The 15,389-nt window shown below is 32.4% G+C and overlaps 1 protein-coding gene across 6 annotated transcripts in view; it reads left to right on the forward strand.

Moving 5' to 3' along the window:
• Nucleotides 1-15,389, forward strand: part of USP47 (ubiquitin specific peptidase 47) — a 96,002-nt gene that overhangs the window by 32,722 nt on the left and 47,891 nt on the right. For all 6 annotated transcript variants that reach the window (XM_039863614.1, XM_039863615.1, XM_039863616.1 and 3 more), the window contains 6 exons: nucleotides 3,421-3,624; nucleotides 5,721-5,834; nucleotides 7,310-7,448; nucleotides 11,476-11,572; nucleotides 14,384-14,529; nucleotides 15,046-15,125. In XM_039863614.1, the coding sequence (XP_039719548.1) occupies nucleotides 3,421-3,624; nucleotides 5,721-5,834; nucleotides 7,310-7,448; nucleotides 11,476-11,572; nucleotides 14,384-14,529; nucleotides 15,046-15,125 (780 nt within the window). The remainder of the gene's footprint in view (nucleotides 1-3,420; nucleotides 3,625-5,720; nucleotides 5,835-7,309; nucleotides 7,449-11,475; nucleotides 11,573-14,383; nucleotides 14,530-15,045; nucleotides 15,126-15,389) is intronic.

Raw genomic sequence — 15,389 nt, forward strand, 5'->3', positions numbered from 1 at the left:
CTTCAAATGGTATCATCTGGAGTCACTACTTGGCTATGTTTGGCTGGTGGCTGGCTTTGGATGGAATGTGCAAGAAGGCTTTTCTCACATGTCGGGTACTTCAGTGCTCTTCTAAGTGGTCACTTTCTCTTTGTGTGGATTGTTAGGGTTTCCTCACAGCATGGTGATCCCAGAGTAACTGGCTTTCGTTTGTGGCGTCTGGGTTATAAGAGGAATGTTTTAAGAGGTGGAGAAGCAGAAGCTGCTGATTTCTTAAGGTCTTACTTAAATCACACAGTATCACTTCTGTCACATTCTGTTGGTCCTAGCTGGTCACAAGACCAGCCCAGATTGATGGGAAGAGGAAAAAGAAAAAAAAAGGAAAAACAGTGGTAAAAATTTTAGCTATCTTTTAATTCACCTGAAGGTTATATTGCTTTTTTCTTTGGGCATAAGTAGAATCAGTCAGGGGTAGAGCTCCAAACAAATTAAGAAAGATAGCTACCTTATTTTTCCAATTCTAAGAAATACCTTTTCACATTTAAATGTTTTGAAAATTTACATTTTTAATATAATATGGTAGAGTTTTTTTATTTTGAAAAGTTGTTATAAAATTATTGGTACATCTTATTGATGTTATAATTGAAAGAAAACAAATTTTTTTTTATCAGTTTCCAAATTGGGAGATGGGCGGTGGGGAGGAGAGAGATTTCACTTCAGTGTGATTAGTGTTGGCAATTATGATATCAAAAATTTAGATGGAGTCTATGGATATATCACATATTAAATGAGAAATAAAGAATGGGCTAGAAGATTGGATATAAAGTCATAGGATTTACAAGTGACTGTCTTGGAGCTTTAAAGAAGAGTAGAGTATTTTGTTTGTTTCAGTTATCCTAGAATTGAATTCAAGAGGAAAATGTGATTGGCCCCAAAATTCTGCTTATAGGAATTTTAAGGATACAGAAAAGTGCACAAATTTGTATGTAGGTGTTCATCATAGAATTATCTCTAAACTGTAACAGATTCTAGCTTAAGAGTCAGTAAAATAGAATTGATGGAACAAATTATTATTAATCCATGTAATAAAATAAAACTATTAAAATGATATAAAAAGTTTGAGAAAAATTATATATTTATAAGTAAAAAGTAACAAAACAGCATGTATGTTCTAACCCAATGTTTGTGTCTAAAAAGCATGCATATATATGTCTATGTGTGTGTGTACAGTACACTAAAATGTTAATAGTTATCTATGTTATAGGATTACAAGTGATTTTTACTTTTCTCTTTATACCCTTCCTATTAAAAAAAAAAAGGAGGAAAATTACTTATAAGCAATGTGCAGAAAAGAAAGCTATTGTCATTAAAAAGAATAGAAGACATACATGGGATTAAATTTTGTGTTTAATATAGTACATTTAAGTCTTCAAATGAGATTCGGTAGGGGATACTTTCCTTACATTTTTGGGTGGAAGGCGAGAAGGCTGGATGGAGTGCCTGTACCTTGTGCTCACATATTTAAGGAAAGAACTAGGAACTGTTAATGCCTGGCCATTTGATGTTGCCACATCACCATGCTGATGTATACTGCTGTTTCAGCACTTCTGATTTCTGAAATCTTAGGTAGGGTCATCTTCCTTGGACAATCAACTCCAGCCTATCTGAAGCTTTAAAATTCTGGCCATTGTGGTATTTTGTACCTGGAAAACTTGAACTTACCTCTGAAATATACTACTGAAGCTATAAAAATGGATCTTTTGTAGTTGAAATTTAGAGTTGTCCATTCTTATTATTAACCAGGGTTTTTTAAAGGCGCACTTTATGTTTCTCAGTTTGGGATTAAAATATGTAAAACATTACATGTTCAGTATGACACCTTAAGTTAGTTGGTAGGTAAAGCTTATTTCTTCTCACAAGTATAATACTAATGTTCTTTTTTGTTATCCTTTTTATTTTATAGAAATGTATTTTCATTTTTAAATGGGTTATTGTTGATAATTAAATGTTTTGATTTGTTTGTAATGTAGTGCTAGCCAACCTGTTTTAAATGTTATACTTCTTTTGTACTAATGTATTTCTGTTCTAACCTAATTGGATTAGACTTAATTTAAATATTCTCTTAAAAACGCAAAATCATATATAGCAGAAACAAATTATATTAGCTCATCAAGCAAACCAACTTTCTATCTTCAATACTAGTAAGTGATAATAAATTTATTTAAAAATAGATAATATAGTAGTAACAAAAGGTTGGGGCTGATATAAAAAAGAAGGAAAAAAACAAATTCTTATATACAGCTCTAGTTTGTACAGTTCATATTTCTGGAAAACCTATTTTGGGCTGGTGAGAGATCCCTCAGTTAAATGACTGCAGCACTTGACTTTGATGGAAAGCAAGAGATTTACATAATCAGACTTGCATATTAAAATACTATTCTGGATTGAAGGAAGATAACATTGGAAGAGGTTAAACTTCTCAGGAAGCTATTGCTGTAATTTCTGTGTAAGATTCTGATTGCTGAAGGCCGGAAAAAAAAGCAAAAGGATGTCCAGAAGGTAAAATTGATAGAATTTGGTGATTGTGTGAGGTGAAGAAGAGGAAAGAGATGAGGAGAGAAAGAACTACTTCCACTCGTGTCTGATGCAGCCTGCTTCCCCTGTGGAAAGTGGAAAAGAAAAGCAGTGTTCTTCAACAGCCTGGGGGAGGGCATAGCTTCTTTGAGAAAGTGTCCTTAAAAGTTTTTTTTGTTTGTTTTAATCATCACTAAGTTATGCACTAAATGAAAAAAGAAGGAAGAGTTTGTGACTCTAACTCCCTTCTACATTGGTAATTCAAAGTGTTTTTTCTCTTTGTTTTTCCTTCCCCGTCTGCTGGCTAATCTGTTTGGATAAACTTGACAGCTCCCAATGCATCAATAATGGGCATTTTTGACATGTAGTCTGTGGGTGCAGTAGCATGAAGGTCTTGAGGACTGGTTGCCTATGTCCCTTACATATAGATTTTGTGATCTTAGACAGTCCTCACTGCATTTCTATACAGTTTTCTTTAGGATATGCAGACATACTTGATTTGACTGTGTTCGCAAGGTAATGACATATTTTTAAGGATCAGATTTTGTTATTTTCAACTGAAAATTGCTCAGGTATACTGTCTTCATGGCTTGTTGACCATTGATATACAGACTTTTAAAAGGTGAAAGCAAATATCCACAAGAATGTTGATTTTTAAATATGCCCCATTTTTTCCAAAACAAACAAATGTGGTACTTTATATGTTTGACATATCCATTATGGTGTTTCAGAATAACAACACAATAATACTGGCACAAAGAAAATAATATTTCGTGGGGTTTTTTAAATATTTAATTGTAGAAAATATGGCTATTTATAGTTGTTTTCCACTGGAGATAAATGTGTGTGTTTTTTTTTAAATTTCAGATAGAGAATGCTGCTGAAGAACCTAGAGTCTTATGTATAATACAAGATACCACTAATTCAAAGACAGTGAATGAACGGATCACTTTAAATTTACCAGCTTCTACTCCACTCAGAAAGCTCTTTGAAGATGTGGCCAACAAAGTAGGCTACATAAATGGAACCTTTGATTTGGTGTGGGGAAATGGAATCAATACTGCTGATATGGTAAAACCTTGGGCTTAAAGCATCTTCTCTTAAGCTATGAATAATATTATAGTCATTATTAGTGTTGTTATTAATGAGCATATTAAATCCTTTTTTAGTATAAGCAGAACTATAACATTAAGAGCCTACAGGCAACTCAGTAATTGGCATCCCTCTTTGTCCTTTGCCTTCATTCCTGATTCTATATTTGCTTATCTTAAAGTTTGCATCGTTAGTTTTTTAATTCATGTAAGATGACTATCATAATATTATGTCAACTACAGAAAAATTTCCAGTATTTACTGAATGGAATGATGTTCATCTTGTATTTTAAATGAAAAATGCAGGATGTAAAATTATATGTATTTTAGAATCTAATTTTTGGACAAGAAGAAAAAAATGTATATAGAAGGAGAAAAGAGTGGAAGGATATATACCCCAATGTTAACAGAGATTAAGTGCAAGATAGAGTGGTAGGCCTCTGATTAGAAGTTTGGTGGTACCATGACTTCTACTTCAGGGATCTTACAGTCCAGCTGTAGAGACAGATGTATCAACAAATAATTACATTAACATGTTTTAAATATTATATTATAAATTTGCCATGAGTGCAAAGAGGAGGCATTGATCAATTTTGCATGGATGAGTGATGGAAACTTTTGAGTTGGTTTTATCTGCACTATTAGAATAGTATTCTAGTCTTTTTTGTTTCCTCTCTCAGTCCAGATTCACCCTGCATACTGTTAAAATTATCTTCAGTCATCTTAAATCAGAGCACTTGTGTCACTTACGATTTAAAAACCTTCAGTGACTGCTCACTACCCACCATCAATAAAATTGGTAGTCCAATAAAATAAACAAAAGAAACAATATTTAGTCTGTAACTTTGACTGTTCCCTGTCATATAACCATGTAACTGTAAGTTTAAAGGATGGTTCTATAATGTTGTATATATCTACCAATTTTATTTATCTTTTAAGAAGCCTTACTTTGATGTTTCCTCCTGCATCTTTCTGGTACTAGGCACTACACAGATATAACCTCATTTAATCCTTATAACCACTCTAAAAGGTAGGTGCTATTATAGCTTTGTATTATAGCTCATATTTAAGCTGAGGAAACTGAGTCACGAGGAAGTGAAGTATCTATAACTTGCCCCAAAGTCACACAAATAGCAAGTGGCAAAATCACTTAAATTAATTTTGTCCTTAATACCTCTACTTTTATAAAATGTTAGTTTCCTAAGAGGTACATTTTCATAAAATAAATCCTTCTAAAGAGACATTCATCATCTCTTTAAAACATTAAAACATTCCTTAGTATAACAAAAATGTTTTAAAGGAAAAAAATAAAGTGTTCATCCCTTCATGCATTTTTTTTCAACAATAGACTGGAGTGTGAGTGAGTCAGGCTTGGAGCATACAGGACCCCATCTTTCATTCACCAACTAGAGTGAATCAGAATGACAGCTAGGGTCGAAATTGCCCTAAAAGATAAAAGAGTTGGATAAAGACTAAATATCTTAGGTGTTTAATTTTCAAAGGAGTGATCACTTTTCATCCCCATTATATCCTCTGGATCCTAGCAATGGACTTAAAATACGTATCATTTACTAGGACAGGCTTTTCCTTAAGGGGTCTTTCTAAAAGTGCCCATTTAGTTATATTACATAATTATTTTGGTTCTGGTGTTTAGTGTGTTGCTTATCTGGAAATTCTTATAAAAATATGTTTTTAGTTATATAAAATCTTTAATTTTCCTGAAAATCCATTAATACTATATTGCATACATTTTAGAGAACATAGAAACACAAATATCATAAATGTTAACATTACTTTTTTAACCTTTACCTTTTCTCTTTTCAGTCTTTTAGATGTTGAGGAATGGGAACATCTGGGATGCCTGTCAGTATATGCATTGTCACGGGGTTCAGCCATCCCATTACATGAGTAGATTAGTTCATTCCAAGTCTAGATTAACAGAATTTACCAGAATCTTTGTTTACGAAAAAATACTGTTCAAGCCCAATAATTGTAAATATGTGTTCGTTAGCATATTGTTTTATTTTATATTACAATTGTTTTCAAAATCTGAGATATTTTACTTTATGCCCATAGGCTCCGCTGGATCATACCAGTGACAAGTCTCTTCTTGATGCTAATTTTGAGGCAGGAAAGAAGAACTTTCTGCATTTGACAGATAAAGATGGTGAACAACCTCAAATACTGCTGGTAAACTATTTGGAAAGCCCTATATTCATAATTTTTGTGCACTGTCACCTACTACTTCAGAAGCAATTTTCCAAAGGAAGGAAGAGAGATGAGTTTTGTAATTTATGTATAATAAATTATTTTTCTATTGTACGTTGATTTGTTAGAAGTGTATATGTTCATCTGGTTACGTTGGTCATCCATAGCACTGTTGCCATGCTGGGAATACAAGTTGCCATCTTCAAAACCACCACCGCAGCAGTGAGGGAGGGTGGTTCTTGGATAAGTTAAAATGCCACAAAAATCTCCTACTGTGTTTCAGTGGCCTTTCCTTTGGTTAAGCATGGCTTGGTTGCTGTAAATCTTTGGCACTTTGGCCAATGATTTTTGTATTAGGGGGAGGAACAGGCCCCCAGAATTCTCTACTTTGCCATTTTCAGTCCTACTTTCCCCCTGCCTTTTGGCGGTGGGGAGAATGACTAGTTTGTAAGTTATGTGATCTGTTTCTATTCTTTTAGTGTTTACTGCAATTCATATTCCCATAGGTTTTCCTGTCTGGTCCAGTGGCCTTAGAGATCATCTATCCCAGTAACTTCCAATTTGAGGGGCATTTCTTTAAAAAGACTGAGAAAACCTGATCTGATTTAACCTTGCTGTTCTATAGACTGAGGAAAGGAAGGCTCAGAGAATTTATGGACTTTTTCAGAACCCTTCTTTTCAATGAAATTTTCCTTAGGAAAAGTTCTATTTGATGCTTTTCATTTAGAAGTATGTTGTGAATTAGAATGCCTCTCTGGACAGTAGCTAATAACTAAACACAGGGCATCCATACTGAAGCAGTATCAGAATATGCTCTCTGACCTTCCTTAATCTCATCATTTATTTTTATGATATCACGAGAAGGTTTTAAGTAGTCTGACATTGAAATTAGCTATTAATTTAGGAACCTCTGGATTGACAATTTGGGAATTCATGTTTTAAAATGCATTGTAATTACTCTTCAGCTCTGTCTTAATTGTTTATGCTTATTTTATATCCCTTAATCCTTTTCATCATTTTCCTCATTAATAGAAGGTTTCTTATTGGAGACAGTAGGAAACTATCCATTTAATCGAACACTTAACTGAGTATCCTTCACCTGCCAGGTGTGCTTGGCAAGGATGTAAAAATGAGTGATTGACTGTCAGTAAGGAGTTCACAATAGTCCTTTTGATTTATTAGTACCAAAAATCTCCTTATTTTGTGCAAACAATATTTGAAAGAGAATTAAAGAAAATTGAGAACATAAGAACTTTGGAAGAGGACGTGAACACCTCTCTAAAGAGTTTTATTTCAGGCATTTTTCAAACATACCTACAGGAAAATGGTGAGGGTATACACTCCTTTAAATGTCTTGGTAATAACAGTAATAGTAATGCCTCAGCAATTAGTATATCTTTTTTCATTGTTTTAGCAACATTTACCATTCAGTAAATATTGGTTATGCTGCATTTTAGGAGGATTCCAGTGCTGGAGATGACAGTGTCCATGACAGATTTATAGGTCCACTTCCAAGAGAAGGTTCTGTCGGGTCTACCAGTGATTATGTTAGCCAGAGTTACTCCTATTCATCTATTTTGAATAAATCAGAAACTGGTAAGATTCTTTGTTGTTGTTGTATTTTTATGAAATATAGAGCATTAGATCCAGAGTAATGTTAGTGATCTCAAGCCTCATCCCTTTATTTTATGGATTAGAAAACTGAATTAGAACAAGAACGTGGTTTCCCTGTTCTTCAGCCCATTGTTGTTTTTATCATTACTGTCACTATTTAATAATAAAGTAAAAAATATTGACTATTGTATTTTGAAGGAAGAACTTTTGGATAATTTTTTATTTTGAATTTAATCCTATGTTGACTTCCTTTGAAAAGGAATGTCTCTGTTACCTCCTTTTGGATTAGAGTAGACTACAGAGGATACTTTGATTTTGAAGCAGATAGGCCAAGGTTATTTTATTAAACCTACTGTGTTATCTTTTAGTTTAATCATGTGTTTGAAATTAATCATGTAATCTAAAATTTCCTGTTGACTTTTTACCAAATATGGTTAAAGCAGAGTTTTGAATTTTTTCCAATTTATTGAACTAGTGCAGTCGCTTTACTTATATAAAAGTACATTTATTTATATAGAGTTGATTAATTGCCTAAACATATAATCATTTGGGGATACTTTAAAAAATGTGGGTTCCAAAGCGATGCAGATTTAGCTGCTCTGGAGTTGGCTGGATAAATTGCTTTTTGTTTTAAATAAGCATATTTTGTTTTAGATTATTTTGAGATAGTTGGAATACTTTGAGAAAGTTCCAGTTTTAACAAATCAAAATTCTTAAATTTTGCCTTGTATTTTGACAACCAGTTTAGCCTTTATGCAACAAATATGTACAGACCTCCTACTTTGTGCTGTGTGTACTATATGGCTGTTTGATGCCTATAAATTCCTAAAGACTAAAACATACTTAAAAAATTTTTTTTCTCTGATTATACAAATGTAATATATGTTTATTGTCATACTATAAAATGAAAAAAGCGAAGATCACTTACAGTACTACTAGCATTAACTACTTTTAGTGATTATTTCTTTTTGTCTTATCTTTCCTTTATATGTTTGCTTTTAAGAAAATAGGGTAATAATGATATTAGCAGATTTTTATTTTATATTTTTCACTTAATACTATATAGGGAGCATTTTTGAATGCTCTTAAATGATATTTTAATATGAGATTGTAAATGGCTGAAAATTAGTGTTTCATTCATTGTATGGTTTAGGTATTTAAATTGTGTATTATGTTATAATGAACATTCTTGCACATAAGTTTTTATTTTCATCTCTTATTATTTCCCTAAGGTAAGTTCCCAGAAATTGAATTACTAAGTTTGAATTTATTTTTTGAAATTTTAGAGGCCTTTGATATACATTGTCATGTAATCATAGTCTTTATTCCCAGTTAATGTTCTCACACATCTCTACTCCACTCGATTCGCCTACCTGTACATTTTCCTCAGGTGTTCTGGATTAAGGAGTTGTGGTTCAAAATTTTGTTAGTGACTGTTGAATTTGCATTTTTCTTTAAGAAATTAATGTACATCTTGGTCCTGTGTACAAAATGTTTTCACTGGAAAATGCTGTCATGATTTCACCTCGGCTCTCGGAACACATTTCTCTATAATGCAGTGGGTTTGGAGACTTAACATATTCTTTTCTGTTTTCCTTGCCTACCAATCCCTCTGGTAGTCAGCTGTTGTTGATAGAAAATTGTTGGAGATGGGGAAGTGTGAATTTTGAGGAATGGGAGTGGATTGAAGGCTGTTATGGACTTGGATGTGATTAGAAACTATAAAACTGGGGTATTTCATCATTTAAATCCACAATATCAGTCCGTGCCCAGTTTCTTTAACAATTCTTTTATCTACTCCAGGAGTTTGCCTGTTACATCCTATTTCATTTAGCTTGTTAAATGTTTACTTCATTATCTCTTGGTTCTGTTCAGTATTTCTGCATGTACCCTCTACAGAATGACATATATTCTCACATTCTCCTTTACTGGCTTATACTTAACAATATTGATTTATAGCTATTTTAGATATAGGACCCACTTAATAATAGTTGTCATTTGAAGTTTGTCAATTTATACAGTGCATACTAACAAAAGATTTCTATTAATTCAGTAGCATTTTATTCTTATTAGTCTTACTAAAATCTTTATATTTTAAGAAAATAGTAGTACATTTATGGTTCTGAGTCAAATACAAAAGGCTGTAGGTTTCTATGTGATTTTATTGCTAATGATAAAATCAATGAGCAAATGCAAAAATGAATTGTTTTTCCTCCCTCCTTCGCTTAACCCTTCCCCCTCATCACCTCTTTTTTAAGCCCAGGGAAAGGAAATAAGGTCATAAATAAATGGTACACGATCGCCATGTAAGGTATATAAAGGACAGTAGTAGTATTCATTTACTTTTTAAAGCTATAGGTAGAGTGGTTGTCCCTAACAGTTGAGGAATTGGGGGAAAGAGATGGAGAAGAAGGCAAATCCCAGGCAGTCTCTGCAGAGAAGAAGGTGTAGAACAACCTGTTCTCCTGGTAGTGGTGTTCATGGGGAAGAGTCTGTTTATATGAATTAAGAATGAGATAATGATTTTCATTATTAATAATCAGGCCAAATATATAGATTTGAGTTACTTGCAAGTCTTATGCATTTCCCCCCATGTGCCAAGTAGTAGAGTAGAGAAATCCAATCCAATCCTTGCCCTCCCAGTCTGTTGGAAAAAATATATAAATAAATAGGTAATTACAGAACAGTGAAGTAAAGTCTCTGATGCAGGTTAAGGACAGGATGTTGTGAAAACAACTCAGATGGGGTGTGGTTAGGAATTGAAGAGGTTTATAATTATAAAACAATGTAGAGTAAAATATATAAACACATTGTTATTAAAATAAAGATGAAAGCCTTTAGAAATCAAAGCTTGAACCTTATTCCAGTGTGAAAAGTGGGTAGCTACTTGGTCTGTTCTTAGAATCGTACAGGTACAGATAGTGTGGAATCTATTCCTCTTTTTCACAACTGCCCAAGATTTATCATGCATACTTTTTGGTCCTTTCATCACTTTCTTCGGCAGTGTAGTTATCCACAGAGCCTACCATTTCTTAAGACATTTTTTTACAGTTGTTGGGAAATTGAAAAAGTATTTTGAAAAGCATTGATGAACATCTTCAGCATCTTTTGAGAAAAGATATGTTTTTTTGAGACAACCAAGTCATTCAGTATTAAGTAGGAGTAAGTTTAAGCAAGGTGTTTACCACATTTTGCTTACATATTGAAGTGTAATTAAAATGAGGAAACTGATTTTTTTTTTGTATATGAGTATCTCATAAACTGGACCTGAAATTCTGCTTCAAAAGAGAAGTTCTAAAAATGTTTCAGCAGTGGTAGCCATATCCAATTAGACATATAAAGCTAAGTAGTTTTAATTATTCACTTAAATTTGAAGTTCATGTAAGTTCTTTTTCTTTTCTCTCTTCTCTCTCCTTCCCTCTCTCCTTCTCTACTTCTCTCTCTGACTTCTTACTTTATATTTACTCTGCATAGCATGCTGATCTATAGAATCTCAAACTTTATGGCTTATTAAAATAGAGGAAATCATTCTGAGTTTTCATGTAATGAATTTATCTCGTTATTAATTCTTCATAGAAGTTCGTTTATGGGGCCTGATGACAGGGGTAATGGGTTCGGTTCAGTCTTCCTACATTGGGTGTATGTGATAGTTAAAGTGGATATGTTCATACTTTTTAATTTTAATCCACAACGTCTAGATTTGGGAAACATTATTTTTATGTCAATTAAACATCATATTAAGCATTTTTGTTAAAATTTTATTACATGGTATATAATATCCATAGGTCTATCTGGACATATATAACAAGATACCCTGACTTTTTCTGAGAAGCAAGGTTTATATAGTATATATATTAGAAATGGGGTCTTTTTAGGGGCTGATGAAAAAATTGAAATAATTTCCAACTGAGTAACCTTAACCTCTCAATTTTACCATATATCAAATCCTTAAGTTCTCAATTGTTTTTAAATATAAATGCTGATTTATGTTTGTGTTTTCTTTTTAAAGGATATGTGGGATTAGTAAACCAAGCAATGACTTGCTATTTGAATAGCCTTTTACAAACACTTTTTATGACTCCTGAATTTAGAAATGCATTATATAAGTAAGTATTCAAAAAAATTCTAAAAGTAAAACTTATTGAAGAATGAAAATATAGTTTTTAGCTAATAAAATCTAATTTATCTTATTGCAGTTATTTGTAAAGTATGAGTCATTTCTCACTGCATAAGACACACCTTTTTGAATAGTATATAAGAAAAAGATTTTATGGGAGATTGGCATATGAAAATGTTCTGGGGAGAAAGAACTGCGTAGACAGCAAAGGATAAAATTGATAAGATTTACATTTGAGATAAATTATTGTATATTAACTTCCCTGTCTTACAACTTTAATTCCTTTATGAAGAAACATGTTATCTGCTTTCAAGATAATTCAAATGTGTAGACCACCTTTTTCCCTCCACTTCTCAATTCAAGAAACAAAGTTGTCTTTTTAAACTTTCAAACTTTGTTTTTAGTTAATATATAATGCAACGATCCTGTGTTTTGTGTTTGTGTGTATGTTTCTAAAAGACTGTATATACATCAGATACATGCTCTATGAAGGAAGTCCATATTTAAATAAACCCTAAAGTCAGACATTTATTTTTATGAGTAACTATTATGATACATTTAGTACACCCTTGTTTTGTATGCTTTCTCTAAGGTATACATAACTTTTATTTTTTAAAACATTTTAAAGTACAAATAAACTGATTTCTTTCCTTTATTGTGTTACTTTTGAGTAACATCTTTGAAATTACTGTAAATATCTATTTAAAGTATTTTGGGAACTTTTAATATTGGTGTAGTATTCAAACATTATATTACCATTACGTTCATATGTAAGCTCACTAATTTGAATTTACTTTTTTAAAAGTTGACATATTTTTCATTCAACAAGTATTTTCATTCAGCTAGTATTTATGTGCTAGGAACCTGGTGAATAGAGATAGAGTTATAAATAAGGCCTTTGTTCATGAGTAAGTTACAGATCTCCACAATCGCAACATGTGTATGTATGAAATAGTATAAATAACATTTAAGAGCAGATAAATGCCATAGTTTAGTGAAAAGGGAGATTAATGATACTTGGAGAAGTGGCTTAATATAGAATATAGAATTTGAGGTCATAAAGCTAGATATGGTTTGGCCAGGTTGAGAAGAAAGACCCTGCCCTCAAAACTAGAACAAACTGCATAGTCTAGGGTGATGTGCCTGCTTTGACAAGTAGTGCATAGGAGGGGAGGTCCCAAGAACTTGATTAACCATGAGTCCCTTGAAAGTGGTCTATAAATTTATATCACTGTGGAGAAGATTAAGAGCATAACCAAGGCTACTTATTCAACAGTAAACATATATTGGCTACTTACTGTGTACAAAGCACTCTTTTAGGCACAGAAATTACGGTGGTGAATGAAACAGAGTCCCTCCCTTAGACCTTCCATAGGTCAGCTTACATAAATGAGTTCATTTCACACAGTCATATCTGCCACGAAGAAAATAGAGCAGGGCAATGTGGAAAGAGTTGTCAGGAGTTGGAGTGAGTAGTCAGGGAGGGCCTCTCTAAGGAACTACCATGTGAATAGACTTCACAGGAGCCAGTGCTATGAAGATCTGGGGGAAGAGCATTCAAGGCAGACAGAACTACAAGTGCAGAAGTCTTTGAGGAAAAAAAGAAATGCATTGTGACTGGAACCCTGTGAGTGAGAAGGGAGAGTGAGACATGAGATTAAAGAGAAAGGCCAAATGCCTTGGAGATCGTAAGACTAGAGTGATGTTTATTGCAGGTAGGGAATCAAAGTCTGAGAGTCCGATGATGTTTCATAACGTAGAACTAAGGAAGCGATAACTTGTTGAAAAGACTGGGCTCTGCTGGGCTACAGACAAAGGGTAGCATTAGCATTAAAGACTAGAAATCTATTTGTTCCATTTCTTCACTTATTACATGATAACCAGCACAGACTCTACCACTTTAGATGTGGAGGCATTATAAACCTTAGTCCTCCAATCTTATTTTTTCCATGAGATCTTAAAGTTCTATGGTAAAAATTTGCTTGTTATTGAGACAATCCCTGTAGTTAGGGCAAAACTAATGTTTATCATAAGTTTATGAGGTTAAAAATTTTATCTGGATTATTTTATTTATTTATATTCTCTTTAAAACATTTTATTTTAGAAAATTTCAGATGTATTAAAAAATAGTGAAATAGTGTAATGAATTTTTCTATACCTATCACCCAGCTCTGAATATTATCAACTCATGATCAGTTGTTTTTATAAATAATCTTCCACTCTGATTTTTTGGAATTATTCTCCCACTCTATCATCTGTAAATTTTATCTCAAGTCTGTGCTAAGATTTCCCCAATTTCTTCAAATCAGAATCCAAACAAGATCCATGGATTGAAATTGATTGGCCTGACATTTAATCTATTTTTAATCCCCTTCTATCTTTTTTCTCCCTTGTAATTTATTTTTTTAAATATATATATTGAAAACTGATGATATTTGTCCTGTAGTTTTCAACAGTTTGGATTTTGATGGTTAAATGCTGCCAGTGTCATTTAATATTGTTCTCCCTATATTTTTTTTGTGAGTCAGTAATTAGGACAAGAGTCGTGATCAGATTCAAATTTGATGATTCCTCTAAATGTCTTTCACTCATGTTACTTTCTCATGTCTTTTCTTGTTAAAATCTAAATTTCTTCTGAATTTATGAATTGGAGAAAAACTATTTCGTTAGATATTAATAGCGTCAATTAATATCCAAACTGTATAGCCACCAGAATTAGGATCTTAGATTATTATGAGGTTAATATTATACTTTAAAGAATAAAAATATTTTATAATTTTCATTCATTTCATTTTAATAGGTGGGAATTTGAAGAATCTGAAGAAGATCCAGTGACAAGTATCCCATACCAACTACAAAGGCTTTTTGTATTGTTACAAACCAGCAAAAAGAGAGCAATTGAAACCACAGATGTTACAAGGAGCTTTGGATGGGATAGTAGTGAGGGTACTAATTCTCTTGTAATGATAAGTATTTCTAATATTCAAAGGAATTCTGGGAGACAATATTATAAACAAATAACAAAATAAATTAAGAACTAATTAATTTTACCTTAAACATTTTTATTGCTTTTTGGTGTGCTTTAAAAATGACTAATTTAAAAGATTTAATAAGCTCTGAGGGATGAATTTTTGATCAGATAAAAATTTCTTATAAAATATATTTGGTTATACTCTGTATGTAAAACTAAAATTTTTAAAGTTTGTCAGATTTTTCTTTACAGTGAAAAATAACAAAAATAGCAAATATTCATAGTACCATAAAGTATGTTATCTATAAAATGCTGAGGTCTCTTGATTTTTTTCCCCCCTTTTCATGACTGTAGTGTATATTTTATGTTCCTTTTAAATTTGGCATTTTCTGTAGACTTTTCCCATGTTTCTGACATTTGCTTTTAAACAAGTTAACATTTTATTGCACTAAATTTATTGCTATTTTTAATTAAATTTTATCTTAAAATAGCTTGGCAGCAGCACGATGTGCAAGAACTGTGCAGAGTCATGTTTGATGCTTTGGAACAGAAATGGAAACAAACAGAACAGGTAATTTATCTCTCTCAATTTGAGGAGAGTGTTTTCTAATAAATAATTCATTACTTTAACATTTTGAAATGTTTTAACTTGGGCATAGTTCAGTTGTTAAAGTACTAAATGAGGAATTGAAAGTAGTAGGTTCTCACTTAGCCATGAACTGAGTCATAAAAATCCTCATTAAACCTTCCTAGACCCTAGTTTCCTCATCTTTAAAATAAAGAAGTTGGGCTCTATTATCCACATGGTCTCTTTTTAGCTAAAAACTGTATAATT

The sequence above is a fragment of the Pteropus medius genome, unplaced genomic scaffold (genome assembly GCF_902729225.1).
Source record: "Pteropus medius unplaced genomic scaffold, Ma_sr-lr_union100, whole genome shotgun sequence".
In the NCBI taxonomy this organism is placed as follows: Eukaryota; Metazoa; Chordata; class Mammalia; order Chiroptera; family Pteropodidae; genus Pteropus; species Pteropus medius.